Source organism: Echinops telfairi, unplaced genomic scaffold (genome assembly GCF_000313985.2).
Source record: "Echinops telfairi isolate 266 unplaced genomic scaffold, ASM31398v2 ScPeMD7_3;HRSCAF=10, whole genome shotgun sequence".
NCBI lineage: Eukaryota > Metazoa > Chordata > Mammalia > Afrosoricida > Tenrecidae > Echinops > Echinops telfairi.
In genome coordinates this window covers 45,723,987-45,739,764 of record NW_022103899.1, presented here as the reverse complement: position 1 = coordinate 45,739,764, position 15,778 = coordinate 45,723,987, and the positions used below count along the sequence as shown (strand labels likewise).

Genomic DNA, 15,778 nt, shown 5'->3' with positions numbered 1-15,778 from the left:
GGGGGGGGGGGGGGGGGCTTTCCCAGACTCAACCCATCGCCCCTAACCAATGCCTCTGCAGAATGGAGTTCCCCCTTCTGACCCACGATGCATCTTCCCTGCCCTCAGATTGAGCACGACCCTCGGATGCCAGCCTACATAGCCACCCAGGGCCCACTGTCCCACACCATTGCAGACTTCTGGCAGGTGGGCTCTTGGAGGGAGGGACTAGCGGCTCTCATGGCCAAGCAGAGCCACCAGGCCCCGAGAAGCTAGGGTGGCACTTACCTGGGCCTCTGCCCCAGATGGTCTGGGAGAGTGGCTGCACCGTCATCGTCATGCTGACCCCGCTGGTGGAGGACGGCGTCAAGCAGTGTGACCGCTACTGGCCGGATGAGGGCTCCTCCCTCTACCACGTGTATGAGGTCAGCAGGACGGGAGGGAGGGAGGGAAGGAGGAAGGTGGCGTCCTCCTGTATGTAGGCATGTATATGCATATACACATATCTGTTCACATACATATCTACATATGCATGTGTGTGGATGTCTTGTCTATGCCAAGAAGGAATTTTAGGAGCTTATCTGGAAAAAGAGTCCTTGGTGACCCAGTGCTTAAGCACTCTGCTGCTAAGTAAAAGGTGGGTGGGGTGGGAGATCCGTTTGAAGCCCCCAGCAGCTCTAGGGGAGAACGTTGTGGCAGTCTGTTTCCCAACAGTCTTGGAAACCCGCTGGGGCACTTCTGCTCTGCCCTGTAAGGTAACTCTCTTTGGAACCCATCCTACGGAAATGGGTTTGGTGTTTGGTTTACGAGAAACTGCAAAATGCAAGCTGTAGATGCAGCCACGCAGACATAAGAAGCCAAGAGCCAAGGAGAAACGAGGCAGGGAAGCTAAAGCCCCAGACCCAGGTCAGACCTGATCCGTTTAAGCTGAAGTTGGCTTGGAGTGTCCTGGGGAGTAAGGAGAGCAAAGAAATATCACCAGTCACACACCCTGCTTATGGGAACTAGATGAGGCATCTGCATTTGAAAGCAGCTGGGCACAGGGCAGCTGGGCAGTGCTGGGGAGGGAGGAATAGATTCTGGGCAGATGGGAGCAGGTGACCCCTTTAAGACAGGCGGTGTGAAGAAAAACTTCTCGTCGTTGCTAGATGAGCCCTGGAGAGTTTTCCCTGGGGGTGCAAGGGTTAAGCGCTTGGTTGCTGACTGAAAGGTTGGAGGATAAACCCACCAGCCACTCCAGGGGAGGCAGATGTGGCTGGCTGTGATTGCCAAGATTGCATTGTTAGGAAAGGCTGTCACAAAGCGTCAGGGAAGGTCCAGCCTGCCATCTGGCCTACTGATTTTGGGTGTTAAGGGAACAGAAATTTCCAGCCGGACACCTGACCTAAGGATTGTTAGACTGACCAGGCCCTGCCACTGCCTAACTCCAGTCCTTCCACAGAACTATGTTAAAGTAAAGCAGCCTCGGGCTAACTGCCATCGAATGGATTCCAACTCCCGGTGCCCCTGGGTGGAGTTTCCAAGACTTTAAAGCTCCTCTCTCTCCCACCAAGCTGCTTGTGGGTTTGAACTGCTGACCTTTCAGTTAGCAATGCCAAGCCTACCCACAACACCAGGACGCCCTCTGGGGCAGTTCCTCTCTGGCCCGCACCGGGAGTCGGGATCTGTCTGATGACAGCAGCTGTGCGTGAGCACTCAGTAGTCACGTTTGGATTCAGCTGGTTTGGGGCTGGTTTGGCACTGATGGGCCCTGCCCATGGTTAGAAGGGGGGCAATCGAATTTCATCAGAATCTCATCAGTTTATGACCCAGCCCCACAAAAAAAAAAAAGTACTGCCATCGAGTCGATTCCAACTCAGAGTGATCCTATAGGACAGAGGGGAAATGCCCTGTGGGTGTGGGAAGCTATCACTTTAAGGAAAAGCCTCACATTCCTTCCAGAGTGCCTGGTGGTTTCAAACTGCTGACCTTGCAGTTAAGAGCCGCGTGCATAACTACTGTGCCACCAGCGCTCCAGGAAGCTCACAGTCGTGGTTGTGCCTGGCTGGAAAGGCCGCCAGTCGCCCCCCGCAGTAGACACGTGACACAGACAGCTGGGATTCCAGGGCCCCCTGAGAGAGTTGGGTAGATGGGTGGAGAAGTTTTCTGGAGAGTTCGGAATGTGAACTGGAAGGATCTGGAGAGAGGCAGAAGGTCGTTCCGGACTAGACGTGGAGGTTGGAGAGCGGCAAGGCCCTAGCAGGCCCAGGGCTGCGGCGCTGAGACCTGGACCACCTCCTCCTCTCCAGGTGAACCTGGTATCGGAACACATCTGGTGTGAGGACTTCCTAGTGCGGAGCTTCTACCTGAAGAACGTGCAGACCCAGGAAACGCGCACGCTCACGCAGTTCCACTTCCTCAGCTGGCCGGCAGAGGGCACTCCGGCCTCCACGCGGCCCCTGCTGGACTTCCGCAGGTGAGCTGCGGGGGGTCTGCGGGCGCTGGGAGCAGCCGGGAGGAGGGGCCTGGGAGCCTTGAATGCAAGCCCGGGCAGAGGGCTCCTCGGCTGGGCTGCGTAGGCTCGGCCTGCTTTCCAGAGTCTCCAAGGGGCTAGTCTCTGTTCCCCACGCTCGCCACCCCTCTCTTCCGCGCCACCCCGCGCCCGCTTCCTGGTAGCCTCTAGGAGCTACCTTCACGCTGTCGCTGTCTTCTTTGCCCCCTTCCCTCCATCACCCCCACCACCCCCCACGCCCCCGGAACGACCCTCTATAATTCTATCTCTCTCCTATACTTCCCAGTCCTCTTTGCTCTTAGGGTCTCCCAGGCTATTTTCTGCCCTTGTTTCATGCGTCTCCCTGTCCCTCTGCTTCTATTTCTCTCCCAATTCCCTTGCCATCTCCCCTTTCTCTCTGCAGCCCTCCAACCCCATCACTCTTACTCGGTCCACTCTCTATTTCCACTTCCCATCTCTGCACCTCACCAGCTGGTCTCTCTCCCGCTCCCTCGGGTCCCTACCTGCCCATTTTTGCCATGGTTTCTGCCTCACTGCCTCTCATCTCTGCCCTAGTTCTTCCCTGCACTTCTCTCCCTGCCATTCTTTCTTGCCCCTTCTCCCATCATCTGCCCCTTGCTCTCCTCTCCCCCTCCCTCCCCACCCCCAGCTGCCAGTGTCATTTTGGGCATCTGCAGCTCCAGTTGTATAGTCACAAAAGTGACCGTTACAGGTGTGGCTACTTCGTGAACAAGACAGACAGGCCCCGGGGGCTCAGGACAGGCCCACCCTGAAAGCTGCAGGAGTGGGGCTGGGATAGGAAGCTTAGAGAGGGGTTTACTTTGTTCTGACACCCAAACCAGGCCCAGGTCAGGCATCCTCTACCTGCTCCCTCCCCAGATAGGAACTGAGAAGCCCCTCACCCCCTGTCCCCCAGCTTACCAGACCTAGGATGGGGCCTGATAGTGGGGTCCTTGGGACCCGAAGCACAGCAACCAGGAGAACAGCGGCAGGGTCTTGAAGCTATTTTCTATTCTCCACATTTAAGATTTGGGGGTAGAACTACTACCTGGTCCTGCTTTAAGCCTGCACCAGTAAGCTAGGTTAGCTTTCCTTGTTTTATACTCAACTGCCACAGAGTAGATATCCAACTCATAGTGACCATAAAGTGCCCTGGTGGCATAGTGGGTTAGGTGTTGGATTCCTAATGGCAAGGTCAGAAGTTCAAAACCACCACTTGCTCCATGGGAGAAAGATGATTTTTTTTTTTTTACTCCCACAAAGATCTATAGCCTGGGAAACCCATAAGGCCCATTCTCCTCTGTCCTATACGGTCAGTATGGAGTTATGTAAGTCTAATGGATGTGATGCTAGCCACCAGAGAAAATAACTTATAGTTCAGGAGCCCTGGTGACATATTGGTTATATTTTGGGTTGCAATTCGCAAGGTCAGCAGTTTGACACCAGCAGCTGCTCCTCTGGAGAAAGATGGGGCTTTCTACTCCTGTAAGGAGTGACCGTCTCAGAAATGCCTAAGGCAGTTCCACCCTGTGCAATAGGGTCACTGTGAGTTGGCATCAACTGGATGGCAGTGAGTTTTACTAGTAGTTACAGCTGGGTGAAGAGCCACTGGAGGGCAGGGGAAATAAATTTTAAAGGAGGTCTTAGGTGATTCTGGCAAGTTCCTTGGCCTCTTGGTTTCCTTACTTGTGAGCTGAGGGTAAAGATGCTTGTGCTAGGGGGTTGTTGGAAATTTTAATAGGGTAAAGTATATGATATCTAGTTTATGTGATAAACACACAGTAAGGGTTTCATTGATTAATTCTAGCTATTATTTATCATCATTATAATTAAATGATTGGGGCCACTCCTGTGATTACTGTTCACTCACCCCGATGACACCATCAGTCAATCACTGTGGACTCCTAGACAGCCATCCAGAGTCACTGGCTCTGCAAGTGGCCTGCTAAGTTCCCAGCTTGCCCTGAAACAAGCTGGTGATCCCTAAGACACTCCTCCATAGTCCTGGACCAGAGAGGGTATTGGAGGTCAGCTGATGATTCTCAAAAAAAACATCATAAGGGACAAGGGCAGAGTAGCCCAGGCCACTGAAAGAGGAAGAAACTCCTGGCTACTCTGTGGTCAGGGGCAGCAAAGAAGAGTGCGAGGTCCAAGTAGACCCCAAGTCTGAACACCACAGAGCCACAGAGCACCTGGGCTAAAGTGGGCCCGAGCCGCGAGCTAGGCAGCAAGCAGTGCTCTGTTCCATTGGGGGAGGGGTATCTTGGCTTCCTGACATCATTGCTCTTTTGTCAGAGCAAACCGGCCTCTAACAACCACAGGGTTCGTAGGTGCAATTGTACGGCTAGCATATATAAAGATCATAGCAAAGTCATAAAAGATAAGCTAGAAGATAAAATAAAGGAGTCAGACACATTTCATAGTAGCACACTCACCTCAGCCCCCCTTGGTTCACGTGGAGGTGGGAGAAGAGAAAGGGAGCTTTTGCTGTCTTGGGATATTTATAGGTAGCCATAAGACATGCATATTCAGTAGCTGTATCCATCACAAGGTGGGTGGTAACCACAGTTAAGTCCCTGAACTCACAGGTGAGGAAACCTAATACCTGCACTGGGGGAAGGCATGAGGGGGAACAGGTGCCTGGCAGGAGGAGACAAAGAATGTCAGCTTCTACAGGGAGATAAAATCAACCATGTGCTCACTTTAAGGCGGCAGCATAGCTGTTAAGGGACAATCTGTGGGAATAAGCAGGATAATATACTTGGACTTTATATCTAACTTACCAAAGTGGTGCCTTTCCTGCTGTGGAACATTAGCTTTCCAGATTCCCTGTTTTAAGTTAGGGAATATAGTCCTGGTCCTATTTCCCTCAGCGTTAGTTTCCCATACTCCTTGAGTAAAAACCCCAGAAGCTTGGAAACCCCTTTTACAGATCAGGAAACTGAGGCCAAAAGAGCTTGCATGAGTTGTTCCACGCGTATAGCTTGGGTACAAGGCTCACAAGTAACCCAGGCAGGTCCAGTGGCACCGATGGCTCTTCGCCTTCATCGCCCTCCCCGTCCCTGTCTTGGGCAAGGAACGAAGGGGACAGAGAAGCGACTTGCCTCAGCTCACAGCAGGCAGCTGGGCCTACAGGTCCTCACTCTACTTCTTGTTGCAGGAAAGTGAACAAGTGCTACCGGGGCCGCTCCTGCCCCATCATCGTGCACTGCAGGTGCGTGCAGAGGGGCTGGGGGACCTGGTGGGGGATCAGAACCCACCCCTACCAAGGGCTGGCTGAGCCACCCCTCCCCCTGGGCGGGGCTCCTCTGCACCCTGTCTACCCCTCCCTTGGAGGCCGGTCAATCCGGGCACCACTTAGTTCCTTAACAGCCCCCAAACTGGAAAAGGTCTTCACATTTTTAAATGGTTAAAGAAGGAAAAATAAACCCAAAAATAAGACCCTCAAAGCCGGAAAGATTCCTTCTCTGGTCCATGTCACACACGTGTTGAGCAGAAGCCTGACCCCTTCGGTCTTGTCACCTCAGGCCTGTAGGGTTCTCCCTTGGGGTTTTCTCACTCCGGGCCCAGTCACTCGGTTCCGCTCACGCACATCCTCCCCAAGCCAGCCACTCACTTCCCCTCTGCCCGTTTCAGCGATGGCGCGGGCAGGACGGGCACCTACATCCTGGTCGACATGGTTCTGAACCGCATGGCCAAAGGTAAGCCCTTCCCAGGGGCCCGCAGCCCGAGGGCCAGGCCAGCTCATGGAAGGACCCCACCCCCTAAGCAGCTCTCGGCGCCGCCCCCGCCCCGCCCCCCAGGAGTGAAGGAGATTGACATCGCTGCCACCCTGGAGCATGTCCGCGACCAACGGCCTGGCCTCGTCCGCACCAAGGTGACCGTGCCCCCCTCCCAGCACCCACCTCTCGGCCAGCCCCGGGCCCCCATCTTCTTAGGCCTGCTGGGGGCTAGAGAAGAGGGCGTCCGCGGACCTCCTCCCACTGCCCCTCCCCAGGACCAGTTCGAGTTCGCCCTGACCGCCGTGGCGGAGGAGGTGAATGCCATCCTCAAGGCCCTGCCCCAGTGAGCCGCCCAGCCACCGCCTGCCCAGCCACCGCCTGCCGTGCCGTGCGTGTCCGCTGTGCTGTGTGCCCCTCTGATGCCTCCGCCCACCGCCTTGGCTCTCCTGGGTATGTCTGCGAGAAAGGGGAGGCAGAAGGGCTAGAGCCCCGGGTGCCCCAGGGCAGAGCTGGCAGCCTGCCTGCCGGAAGCTGAGCCAGGCCGAGGACTGTCATTCTCCGCAGAGCCCTTTCCCGCCTGAGTTCCCTGCTGCCATCGCCCATGCTCCTGGAGGTGCCCAGCACCCAGCACTAGTCTGTGAACGCCCCATCCCCATCCCCAGAGTGAGCCGGCAGGGTGGAGGGGACAGAGGGGGTGTCAGGCCTCAGCTCCTGGGTCCCCATGACCCAGTCTGCTTTGTGGCCGACCCCTTGCCTCCAGGCCCTTCATCCTGCCACTCATCCGCACTCTTGCCCTCTGGCACTAGGAACATTTCCAGAAAAAAATCTATTTTGTATCTATGTGAATAAAGTGACTGTTGTCTGTGCAGCTGCCAACCCAGCTCCTCCTCCACAGTTCCATCTGGTCTCCTCCTGGCTCCTAACCTGGAAGAGGCTGGGGGTCTGGCTTTCCCCATAGGGGCGGGGGTGGGGTGGGGGGTGGAGTGTGTGCCTGCGGCCTCCAGTGCCCTGTCTCCTAACCTGTGGAATCGTCACACCATCTCTACATGGCTTCTGTTATTAGTCTCATTTTACAGATGAAGAAACTGGCTCAGAAATGACAAGCCACACGCCAAGGGAGTGGGCCTAGATGTGGTGGGGCTGGCTAGGATTCCACCCTGACAGGCCCCAGGTCTTCATTCACCAGCCTCCTGCTCCCTGGGGCAGGGCTAAGGCTAGCACCCAGCAAGGTGATGCAGCCCCAGCCTCCCTGCTCCTCTTATCCAGCTGAGGACACACACACACACACACACACACACACACACACACACACACCACTGATGCCCTGTCACTAGTAGCCTCTGCGTACCATACACTGTAGGCCCAGCCTATGAGATGACAGTAGAGGGGTTTGTACCTCTGGGAGCAGAGGGCACTTTCTCCATGGCTCCCCCACCCTTGGTGCCCCGATGGGTGGCAGCAGCAGCCCTGGACAAATAGAGCACATGAAGCCAGGTGCCTGAGGCACCGAGTTAGCACCATTTGACCTTGTTGGGGGGCTCAGTCTCCTGGAATGAATTGCAAGGCGCAGGCCCCTCCTAATCTCACCTGGGGTCTGCGAAGACAACTCCCATTGCTCTCAGAAGCTGGAAGTGGGAAGAACGCCAATTTACAAACTTCTAGCAGATTCTGTCAAGATGGAGCTGTGAATTCCTCTTTCTCGAATACTTGAGGAGGACAGCCACATAAACCAGGGGCTTCCTGCAGTCCACGGGGGCGGGTACAGGGGTGGGCTGCACCTCTAGCTATCTGGGCCATCTGTGGAGGGAGGAGGATGGGCGTGTGATGAGGTCTGGGGGCGCAGGGGCCTCCGGGGTCACCCAGGGAAGGAGGATCACAGCGCCCCTAATGCTCTCAGAACTTAGCTTTATTGCATTTATACTGCGTCCTCCCTCGGTCTGCGCTCAGCCCGGGCTTCCATAGGTCTCTGAGCGTGCCCACAGGCTCCACGGCGCCCCTCCCTGGCCCCCGGCGGTGACGGAAAGAATGGACATTGGGGTCAGATGCCAGGGAAAGCCAGACATGCAGCCATATGCCGGGAGCTCCCACCACCAACCCCATGCCTGCCTACAGACCCCTCCTCGAGAAGGCCTCCCTGTGCAGCTCGGCCAGGCCCCCCGCCCCGGGTTCTGACGTGTCACTCTAGCTCAGGACTAGCCAGAGATGTCGCGGAAACCGAGATTCGCCAATCCATTACCCCTTCATCCACACGCTTGATCAGTCCTAGGACAAGACAGCCCCTTCTCATTCTCAGCCAATGACGGGCCGGCGCTCAGACTACATATCCCAGGACGCACAGCTCGGCAACACGCCCCGCCCACCTGCGGTATCGGACCTCGACTGTCACAGCGACCCTCTAGGGCCGAGTAGAACGGCCCTATGGGGTCTCCACGTTTGCCCATCTTTGCGGAAGCAGTCGGTTGCATCTTTATCCTGCAGAGCGGCTGGAGGGTCCGAACTGCTGACCTTTCGGTTAGCAGCCCAGAGCTTTCACCACTGTGCCACCAGGGGGCCTCCGCATTCCCCCAGCATGGTCTATCAGAAGTAAGGCAGGGTCGGTAGCATTCAGGGACTTGCAGTTCCCAAGAAACAGCACCAAACACCCAGGGAAGTTTACGGCTAAGACTACTGCTGCACGCCTTCCACCCGACCCACCCACCACCCAGGCCAGGCTCTAACTCCGAGGGAGAGGAATGGGGATCCCCTCCCAGCGCACGGGGGTGGGCGCTGTCCCGATGAAACTGCAGCGAGTGTGGGTCCCGGACATCCAGCTCAGAACACATCTGGGGAGAGAGTGGGGCGGGTGGCAGGGGATCAGCTGGAGCCAAGGGGGTTGAGGGTGGGGACAAGCATGCAGGCCTGCGGGGGTCAGCGGTCCCCTCCTTGGACCCCCTCCTGGGTCTTCTGGGCCCTAGCCCACCTCTGCCTCGTCCCAGGGCTTCCAGAAGAAGGGAGGAATTGACTCTGGTTCCAAATCTTTGACCAAGAGGTCCTTGTGCGCCCGCCCACCCCAGCCAGCTTCCCAGAAGACCCTCTGGGGCCTTCTCGAAGTGGGAGGCGGAGGGAGTCGTGGGCACAGGCAGTGGGGCAGTGGGGCACTGGCGGGGTGGGACCAAGGGTGGGACCAGCGCAATTCGAGCAGGAAGCACCAGATCAGAGGCCAGCACTGTGCAGGGGCAGGGGGCAGGGTGGATGCCTGCAACTTCCCCCTAGCCCACCCTCCAGCAGAGCGGTCAACTCTAGCTCAGTGAGCCCAGGCTCAGGCCTCCTCCCTGGACCTCTGACAGCAGCACAGGCACCTGGGGGCCTGGTTCCCTAGCCCGAACCAAGACGCCCGAGAAGCTCCCAGCCAATAGTGCAGCCCAGTTCTCAGGCCCTTCCCTGCCCTGAGGTACCCACCCTAGGCTCCACCCAGGGACCTATGAGCCCTGGGCTGAGCACAGAATCCCCAATCCACACTGGTGGGAAGGTGGGCCTGGGAGGGAAATTGGTGGCAGGAACCTGAGGTTACAGAGGGGCTCCTGCAATGATGACCAAACACCCTGGCTGCTCCCCAACAGAGGAGGAGCCCCAGTCAAGACCCAAACCAGCTTAGGCTGGGCCTGAGGTTCAGAGGATGAGGCAGCGAGGGGCCTTCTCCTCCTGGGCTGAGCTGGGCCTGACACTCTCATGGGTCCCTCCCAGGCCAGCATCTTGGTACTGGGGCTGGGGCCGCCCCTGCCGCAGTCGTCTTCGCTGTGCCCCCCGCCCACCTGCTGGCTTCTTCTCAGCTGCCTCCATCTCGGACAGGCTGTAGGCCATGGCGAGCTGCAGGTCCTCATCCTCCTCAAAGAAGTCACTTTCAGTGGGGCGTGAGAAGGGCGTCTGAGGGACCTGCAGGCCCCCAGACGTGACAGGGACCGACGGTTGCTGCTCGCGACGGCTCAGCTCCAAGCCCAGTGCCAGGTCGTCTGGGACACCTGCAGAAGGCATGGTCCCCGTGAGGCTCCTAGCCCGGGCTGCCCCACACAGGAGCAATCGGGGCCCCCCGCCCCTGGCTTTTCAGAGTAGTGGGTAGAGCCTTGGGCATGTTCAGCTGCACCCATACAAGCTGTGTTTCCTTGGGCAAGCTCAAATCCCCCCTCTGCTCGGCTTCAAATTGCTGTTCAAAACCAGAACCCAAACTGTGGCTGTTGGCTTGAGGCCGACTCCTGGTGGCCCACTGTTCCAGGGCAGACCGGCTCTGAGGGACTCCTTGTTGTTTGGGGGCCATTTTCATAGCAGTCCCTATGCAGCACCAACTACTAGCCACAAGGTTGGGAGTAAAAAGCCACTCAGAGGTACCTCAGAAGACCAGGCTGGTGATCTACTTTCCACAGCCGGAAAGCCACACGGTTCTGCTCTGTACACGACTGTGAGGCCAAACTGGCAACCACAACCACCATCTTTATAGAAGCAAATCCTCAGGCCTTTCTTGTGGGCCCCTGCAGGGTGGGTGTGAACTGCCACCATGGTGGTGTTTGGTGACGGAGAACGTGGCCCCACGTTCAACAGAGGAACCACCACCCAGCCCTGCGCGTCCTTGGGATCATTCTGTTCGAGCCCATTGTGGCAGCCCCGGTGGCGTCTTCCTCTTTCTCACCGACTTTCTACTTTACCCAACATGAAGTCCCTGGTCCAGGGACTGGTCCCTCCTCAATAACATGCCCACAGTATCTGCAATGAAGTCTCTCTCCATCCTCACTCCTAATGAGCATTCTGGCTGAATTTCCTCCGAGATGGATTTGTTCACTCTTCCTTATTCACTGTCCAGCTTCCACATGCGTATGAATGAGGTCATGGAAAATACCGTGGCTTGGGTCCGGCACCTTAGTCATCGGAGTAACATCTTTGCTCTTTTAACACTTTAAGGATGTCTTGCACCATAGATGTGTCCAATGCAACACATGGTTTGGTTGCTTGACTGCTCTGTCCATGAGTATCGACTATAGACCCAAGTAAACTGAAATCTTCCATCTTTTCTGTTAATCGTGGTTATTTTTAAACTTACCTTTAGGTTCATTTTTAAATAAAACCAAATCCATTGCCATCGAGTCAGTTCCAATTTGTAGGGACCCTACTGAGATTTTCAGGGATTGTAACTCTATGGGATCAGGGAGACTCATCTATCTACAGTGGAGTGGTGGGTGAGGCTGAACCACCGACCTTGTGGTTAGAGCTCAACACCTAACCCACAAGGCCATCAAATCATTACAAGGATTGGGTAAGATAAGCCATGCAGAAGTATTCCATACCCATTGCTCTCAGAGCCTGCAGGCAGGAAAGGTTATCAGTGACAGTGACCTGCAGAGTTTACCTCTCAGAGTCATCTGTCCTCCTGAGTTTGATTCCTGGCCTTATCAAATCTGAGGAGCCCTGGGGGCATAGTGGGTTATGTGTTGGGCTGCTAAACACAAGGCCAGTGGTCCAAAACCACCAGCTGCTCCACAGGACAAAGATGAGACTTTCCATTCCCATAAAGTGATAGCTTCGGAACCCCCCCAGAGGCAGTTCTCTGTCCTATAAGGGTCCTATGATTCTGAAGCAACTCAATGGCAGTGAGTTTTGTTTACGAGGAAAGGGCCTTGGCCTCCAGCTACTTGGTAGTTGCAGAAAGCCAGCAGCATGGAGTCTATTCAGCGTCATAATGACCCTACAGGACAGGGGAGAACTGCTCCATGCTACTTCAATGGCCTTACCTGTGTGCAAAGGTGGACCGTGAACAAGGAAGACTGAAGTGCTATGTTTGAATTCTGACATTCGCAACCAATACTGAATATCCCATGGGTCCCATAGCCGGCCAGAAGAATGAACAAACATGTTTTGGAAGAAGTACAGCCAGAATGCTCCTTAGAAGTGAGACCGGTGAGCCTTTGTCCCACATACTTTGGACATGTTATCAGGAGGGACCAGTCCTTAAAGAAAGTCACCATACTTGGTAAAGTAGGGGCCAGTGAAAAAGAGGAAGCCCCTCAGTAAGATGGATTGACACAGCGAGTGCAATAATGGATTCGAACAGCAATATTCATGAGGATGGCGCAGGACTTTGCAGAGTTTCATCCTGCTGTGCACAGCATCCTGATGAGTTGGAACCAACTTGATGGCTTGAACAATAACAGAACTGCCCTACAGGGTTTGCAAGTCTGTGGTGCACTGGTCTAAGTATTGGGCTGCTAACCCAAAGATATCAGTTCAAACCTACCAGGTGCTCTGCAAGAAAAAGCGAGCCTTCCATAAAGGGGTGCAGCCTTGAAATCCCTGTGAAGCAGTTCTGCTCTGCCCCATAGAGGCACGGTGAGTCGGAATTGACTCGGCAGCAGTAACTTAAAAAGCGTATGTACGGAAACAGACTTCCACAAAGAGTGGCTGGTGGACTCAAACTGTCCACCTTTACGTTAGCAGCCAAGTGCTCAGGCACTGTACCACCAGCCCTCCATATCTGGGAATTAGGGACCCTTAATCTTGCTGAAGATCAGTCTCCTCAATTGAAAAATGGGGCCCCAAACCACCTACTCTCACTCCCTGGGGATGTGTTAAGAATAAAGTGGAATCTATACATGTGCCCCACAGCCAATGAGTTCATTAATCCCACTCAGAGCGACCGGCAGGGCAGAGTGGAACTGCTCTTCGGGGGTTCCAAGGCTATAAATCTTTATGAGAGCAGACAGCCTCATCTTTCTCCCTTGGAGCATCTGGTGGGTTTGGACCACTGACCTATGATCACTCACCTGACAGTGCCATCAGGGCTCCTTACATGGGCTAGTGCTTTAAAAATAGTAAAAGGTTTTGTAGAGGTCAGCACCCCACTGATTATGATGGTGATGGTGGTAAGTAGCTGCCTTCCAAGAGACACCGCACTTCCCCATCTTTACCCACTGGCCCCAGATCACCATCTTGAAACGTGCCCAGTCCTGTGGACACCATCCTCCTCCTTGCCCCAGTGCGGTTCAGAGAGGAGTATTGTGGGGAAGAGGCTTTGGTTTCTGGGATCGGGGCCTCCTGCCAGGGACCGGGTCCAAGCAGGTCAGCTCCTCACCATTGACTGTGATGGATTTTAGCTGCCCATCTTCCTCCACTTCCACGCGCTCCTGCCCGTTCTCCATGATCCTGTGGGAGACAGCAACAGTTCCTTCACTGAACCCTGCAAGCTCTGGACAGGGCAGGCTGGGCCCTTCCGTCAGCCCCAGAACCCTCCCCCGTGCACTGTCCAGCAAGATCTTGCACCTGCGAGTGGTGATGCGCCGTCCTTGGACAAAGGTGGTGGATGTGGAGACAGAGCGGAAGGCACCAGCACCGGGACTGAAGGAGAAAGACGAGGAGGACAAATCTGGTGTTGGGACAGAGGAGGAGCAGGGAGGGGTTGTTAGACCAAGTTGTGTGCCCTGGGCTGCCATCACAAAGGGACAAGGCTCTGGGGAGGTGACATACACAGGAGAGAGGGCTTGGGAAAGGAACCAGCTGTGGAGGTCAGGGGCTCTAGGGCTGGGAACCTGTCCCAAGTGGGGAGAGGCAGCACTTACCTGAGTGCCCAGGAAATGAGGTGAAGGTAAACAAGGGGCCGGTGTGTCGGGAGCCCGAGAAGGGGCCCAGGTCATCTATAACAAACAAACAGAGGTTATAGACTCTAGTTTCCCTTACAAGGTGTCACGTCAGCTTTTAAATCCAGCAATGCATGCTGCTAAGCAAGTGGGACAAGTGAGGCACCCTGGTGGTATAGCAACCTACGTGTGGGGCTAACTGCAAGGCCTGCAGTTCGAAGCTACTCGCTGTTCCGAGGGAGAAAGATGAGGCTTTCTACTCGCTTTTAAAATTTTATTGATTTATTTTTATCTACTCCCTTAAAGAGTCAGTTTCAGAAACCCACAAGTGTAGTCCTACTGTCCTGTAAGGTCAGCATGAGTCAGAACTGATTCGATTCGATGGTAGAGGGTTTGGGGTTTTGGGGAAGCATCTGGGTATTATTTCTCATTTTTCTTGCATGGGTTTATTTACATTTCTGTAAAAAACAAAACCACTTTTTCTTGTGAATTGGTGAGGGTCTACAGAGCAGATCCTATTTTTACATTCACCAATTCAGTGTTCTGATCCCACTCAACCACTGCCACCCCCTCAACGGTACCATCGCCTAGCCCACTTCCTCCCTGTGTTTCTGGCCCATCCCTCCCCTTTTCATGAGCCCCTGAGTAAATTCCTTTGGAAGATTAGGAAAATCTAGATTAAGAGTAGACTGAAAACTACCAAGAGAGGGAGAGAGGCAGGGAGAGGAGCAAGCTCCTTCCAAGAGACAGGTAAGCAGGATGTGGTGGTGTTGGGTAGACACAGCATGGAGTTCCAGCCCTGCCCTGTGCTGTGTGACTCTAAGCTGGTTACTTGACTGCGCCTCCGTTTTCATCTGGAAATGGGGACAGTATGACCTGCCTCCCAGAGTTAATTAGAGGAGACCAAAATGCTTGCCACACATTCATCATTTCCCAAATGGGCATCTGTGCTTGCGTGCGGTTGTGATTACTGTCATGTGATGCTTTGAGTCTGGCTTTCTGGCTGCCACTGTATCACTGTGGTTACCGATGAATAGGCGGGTCTCTGAAGTGTCACTTACAGAGTCACATGGGTCCCAGCATGTGTAAGGTTCTGCCTACAGTCTTTCTGCCTGAAGAAATCAGTTCCTCTCTCAACCTCAGGGACTAAGGGTTGTGACGGGGTGGGGTGGGAGGCGGCCACTAGAGGAGGGTAGCATGCTTGGGGATTAACACGAGAGCCACCATGGTGGACACTGAGAACCTGCCAACCAGCAGGAAGGTGGGGCAAGACCAGTATTTTGTTGAAACACAGGAGGCGACCAGGCTAAGAGCCGCCTAAATGGCAGCTAGCAGTTCAGCCTCCTAAGGGCGTCCTAAGTCCACTCACCAAAGAACGAAAAAGGGTCTCCGCTCCCAAAGAACTCCCGGAAGACCTCCTCAGGGCTGCGGAAGGTGAAGCCAGGTCCACTGCTCCCCGTTTCCGGCCGAGATGGACCAGCTCCTTGAAGGAAAGGCACAGTGGGAGGGGTGTCCTGCCCTCTGCCAGGGGACCCCACCCATGGCAAGGGCAGGAGCCTCAGAAAGCAGCCTTTGCAAGTATCTCTTGCCCCCACTACCCCACCCGGGCCCCAACATTCCAACCTACCTGGCCCCATCAGCCCTTCTCGGCCGTAGCGGTCATAGAGTTCCCGCTTGTGCGCTGCAAAGAGACAGCAGGTTCTTGCTCCATCTGGGCTGCAGTTCGAGCCAGGCCCCTGCCTTCCCTCCCAGGCCAGGCCCCTCAGAGACTGCCCAGAGACTGAGGCTGGGAGGCAGCAGAGTGCTCAGGGGACATGGGCTCTAGATTTTGGCAGCAGCTCAGCCTTTTCTAAGGAGCCCAGGTGGCACAGTCATGAAGCACGTGGCTGCTGACAGAAAGGTGAGCAGTTTGAACCGATAAACTGCTCTGCCGGAGACTGATGTGGCAGCCGGCTTCTGTCAAGAGGTACAGTCTTGGAAGCCCTGTGGGG

The 15,778-nt window shown here is 55.2% G+C and overlaps 2 protein-coding genes across 3 annotated transcripts in view; one reads left to right on the top strand and one right to left on the bottom strand.

Moving 5' to 3' along the window:
* Positions 1-7,072, top strand: part of PTPRN (protein tyrosine phosphatase receptor type N) — a 16,859-nt gene extending 9,787 nt beyond the window's left edge. Inside the window, exons 14-20 of the mRNA XM_045294199.1 lie at positions 109-186; positions 285-404; positions 2,268-2,434; positions 5,631-5,684; positions 6,107-6,171; positions 6,274-6,347; positions 6,468-7,072. Of these exons, the coding sequence (XP_045150134.1) occupies positions 109-186; positions 285-404; positions 2,268-2,434; positions 5,631-5,684; positions 6,107-6,171; positions 6,274-6,347; positions 6,468-6,539 (630 nt within the window). The 3' untranslated portion in view covers positions 6,540-7,072. The remainder of the gene's footprint in view (positions 1-108; positions 187-284; positions 405-2,267; positions 2,435-5,630; positions 5,685-6,106; positions 6,172-6,273; positions 6,348-6,467) is intronic.
* A 1,008-nt stretch (positions 7,073-8,080) lies between these two features.
* Positions 8,081-15,778, bottom strand: part of DNAJB2 (DnaJ heat shock protein family (Hsp40) member B2) — a 9,728-nt gene continuing 2,030 nt past the window's right edge. Inside the window, exons 3-9 of one of the 2 annotated variants that reach the window (XM_045295213.1) lie at positions 15,415-15,468; positions 15,157-15,270; positions 13,770-13,844; positions 13,474-13,576; positions 13,286-13,356; positions 9,984-10,190; positions 8,081-9,014 (exon numbers count right to left, since the gene is read on the bottom strand). In XM_045295213.1, the coding sequence (XP_045151148.1) occupies positions 9,004-9,014; positions 9,984-10,190; positions 13,286-13,356; positions 13,474-13,576; positions 13,770-13,844; positions 15,157-15,270; positions 15,415-15,468 (635 nt within the window). In that variant the 3' untranslated portion in view covers positions 8,081-9,003. Of the gene's footprint in view, positions 9,015-9,743; positions 10,191-13,285; positions 13,357-13,473; positions 13,577-13,769; positions 13,845-15,156; positions 15,271-15,414; positions 15,469-15,778 lie in introns of those variants that run through there. The other variant, XM_004701802.2, reaches the window with a different exon arrangement.